Source organism: Dendrobium catenatum, unplaced genomic scaffold, assembly GCF_001605985.2.
Source record: "Dendrobium catenatum unplaced genomic scaffold, ASM160598v2 original_scaffold_256181, whole genome shotgun sequence".
NCBI classification, from domain to species: Eukaryota; Viridiplantae; Streptophyta; class Magnoliopsida; order Asparagales; family Orchidaceae; genus Dendrobium; species Dendrobium catenatum.
The window spans coordinates 1-3335 of NW_021574580.1; the positions used below are offsets into that span (position 1 = coordinate 1).

Here is a 3335-nt window from a genome sequence, read left to right on the forward strand (position 1 = left end):
CCTGACTCTCCTGACCCGGAACCCGATCCATCCGAGCCGCGCCGAGAACGCTGCCCTCGCTGCAGCTCACGCGACACAAAGTTCTGTTACTATAACAACTACAACACTTCCCAACCCCGTCACTTCTGCAAATCCTGCCGTCGCTATTGGACCCTTGGTGGATCTCTCCGTAACGTCCCCATCGGAGGCTCATCTCGTAAGCGCCTCCGCCCCGCCGCCGCGCCTCCTCCTGCACAGCCCCTCTCAGCCGTCCCTCCGCCGCCGTCGGTCGAGGTCGGATTCTCGCCGCTGCCGATTGGGTTCCCGCCGGGCCTGGGCGAGGGGATAATGGATAAGCGGATCGGGTTTGATCTTGGCCTTGGACTTGGTATTGGTCCCGGGCCGCTGCTTTGGCCTTTATCTTTGTTTGAGGAGGACGTCGTGGGGGACACATGGCGGATAGATAGTGGAGGTGAGACATTCGGTGCAACTACGGCGGTGTGGAAGGATGTGGGATTTTCAGCGCCGATGGAGGGTGGCGCCGGCGGTGTCGGTGCGCCGGAGAGGAAAGTTCATTAGTTAGTGGCGTTTTCGTGGATATGTGGAAGTTTTGGTGCCTTCTCCAGTTTTGGGTTTATGTTTATGGCTGGGTGTTTCTCAGGAACAGATTACCGCAGGACACTTGTTTTCTATTTGGCTCTTCTCTTCTCCAATCTCGTGAATATGAGTGACGTTTTAGTTTTATTTTCTAAATGGTAATGATATAGTTTTTTCTAAATTTGTTTTTGCTTTAAAATTTCATAATCGATTTTAATTTTCCATGTTTTATTTCATTCCTTCAAATAAATTGAAAAAATAAAATAAAATTTTCTTGCCATTTCTTATGCACAAATGATCATCTTAAGTAAATTATGCTTTCTCTTTAATTCTTATTAGGCAATTTTGTTTTTCTTATGAAATTTTGTTTTATAAATAAGAGTCATAATTATATTTTATTATTTATTTGAATATAATTAAAAAACAAATTGAAATTTGAAACTATATAAATCACTAGAATATAATAAATTTGCACAACAAATAAAAAAATTAGATTTTTTTGTGTCCACAAAATTTTGTTTTTAACTACAATTAAATGTTGTTGTTGTTATAATTTTTTAATACAAATAAAAAATTCTCTTTGTTATGATATTAATAGAAGATTGTAATCTGGAATAAAAAATTCGATGGTCCAAATCATATAACTTTACCTTCCCATTTTATAATTCTGACCTTCCCACTTCAAATAGGGTTGGATGGTATTTTGATTTATAGAGAAACTCTTTATTCTGTTCGATGAATGGTCTCTCTCTCTATGTATATATACCATTTTCTCTCTCTTAATATACATCCACTTGAAGTATTATTCCTATCATATTTTTATTCCGGCAAATAACTTTTAAACTATTTTTCGAACCAAAATATTTCTATTGAAGAATGATTTTTTATATTTAAGGATGTTCATTAAAATTTAAGATAAATAATCTCCCTTTTTATCGATGTAAAATTTCTTTTTTATTGATATTAAATTTAAATAAGTTGAACTTACTTAAAATATTTTGTTGAATGAAAATTAATTATTTGTTATTTGAGATCATATAAGGATTTCATATGAATGGGGCGAAACTCCGTTGTAATATGAATGAGCATTTGATCTTCCTAAAAAAAGATCAGTTTTACTTCTAAGGAGAGTACTCTTGAAATTTTGCTCCTAAATATTTTTTTTGCCCTACCATAAAGGGTTTTGCCCGCATTCAATCTCAACCCTATTTAGGCACGGCCAGTCGCTCATTGTTTCTCTCATCTCTTTCATATTTATAGGATGTCATATATTGGACTTATATGTCGCCACCCTTGCGACCCACTAAAATCTCATGTCTACGCTTCTCTTATCACTCACCTCGCTTCTCTGATCACTCACCTCGAACATTGCCCGGCCCACCTTCAAAAGTAAAGTTGGTTTTGTCATAGGCCTTAACTATCCGTAGACGGATATGAAAATTCCCTAATAAAGTCAATAAAGGCATCAAAGATGTATAGAGAAGATATATTGTCAAAGCTAAGATAGTGATGACTCTCCAAAATGGTGCCTATGGTGGAAAGGAGCCATAATCATGAGGTGTTGAGGTGGTGTCGATGGAACATCACACAGGCGCAGGGGCCACAGTTGTTACTAATGATAAGAATTCTAAGAAGTTTACAACAAGGGCATGGAGAAGCTGTCATAGGGGCACTAAGAATATATTAGCAGGGCACGATAAAGACACGACGAAACATCATTATGATGATATTTAAGAGTTTATTTGCCTAATTCATAACATAATAAGAAACACCTTCTTATTGTAATTTAATATTCATTATATAAATCACTTTAATGATAAAATTATTTTCAATTCAAGATAATAAAATATATTACAATAATTTTAAAGAAGACAACACAAAACTATTTTTAATGAAATATAACAACACAAAACTCTAATATTTTAAAGCAAAATCTTAATGCCACAGTCTGAATAAAAGTCATTTTTTATGTAAAATGTTTTTGTTATGAATCTGAATATTTATTACACCATAAAAAAAAAATTATTTTGTTAGGCAAATGATAGGAAAGTTGGTCGCATGAGGCTGTTTTTTAGTATATTAAATATCAATTTTCCAAACCTCTCTGTCATTAAAATATTTAAATCTATTCATTATAAATCATAAAGTGAAAGAAGCTGAAGACTATGGGTGGCAAATGAGCAGGTCCACAGGTACAACTCCAAAGCCAATCTGAAGTAGAAGATTATGGGTGTCAAAAATTGACCTTGCTCAAATTCGGCCCAAAAAATTTTGATTCATAATGATATGTTTAATAAATAGGTTGGGCTATGTCTCGAATTCAAAACAGTTTGTTAAATACAGGGACAGATCCAGCTTCTTTTTCAGGGTGAGAAAAAAAAAATTTCGTGGGAGATGGGCAAAGATGCCTAGCTAGTATTGATAAAATTAGGGCAAAAAATATTTTTGAGGGGGGCAAAATGCCCAAAATACTCAAAATATTCCAAAAAATCCCCTATAAATATTAAAAAAAAAAAATTTTGAGGGTGGGCATTTGCCCACCCTAAGACCATGGTGGATCGATCCGCCCAAAATACTCAAATGGGTTGGGTTCAAGTTGACCTGTAAATTCAATTTTGACCCAAAAGTGACTCGTTTAACTGTTTTTTTCAAATTCCTTTGCTTGTTAGTATAATCTCCTTATTTTATTAATCAATTTATCGAAACCCTATAGTTAAAAAGTAAAAAAAATGATGAATTAAAACGAGTTATTGTGTTGG

General features: G+C 35.1%; 1 protein-coding gene across 1 annotated transcript; it reads left to right on the forward strand.

Annotated features, from left to right (window-relative positions):
* Positions 1-6: 6 nt before the first annotated feature.
* Positions 7-702, forward strand: LOC110093609 (dof zinc finger protein DOF3.2; the record flags this gene model as incomplete). The annotated part of the gene is made up of 1 exon (XM_020818544.1): positions 7-702. A coding segment is annotated over one exon (552 nt), but the record flags the coding sequence as incomplete, so codon positions are not given.
* Between the last annotated feature and the right edge of the window lie 2633 nt (positions 703-3335).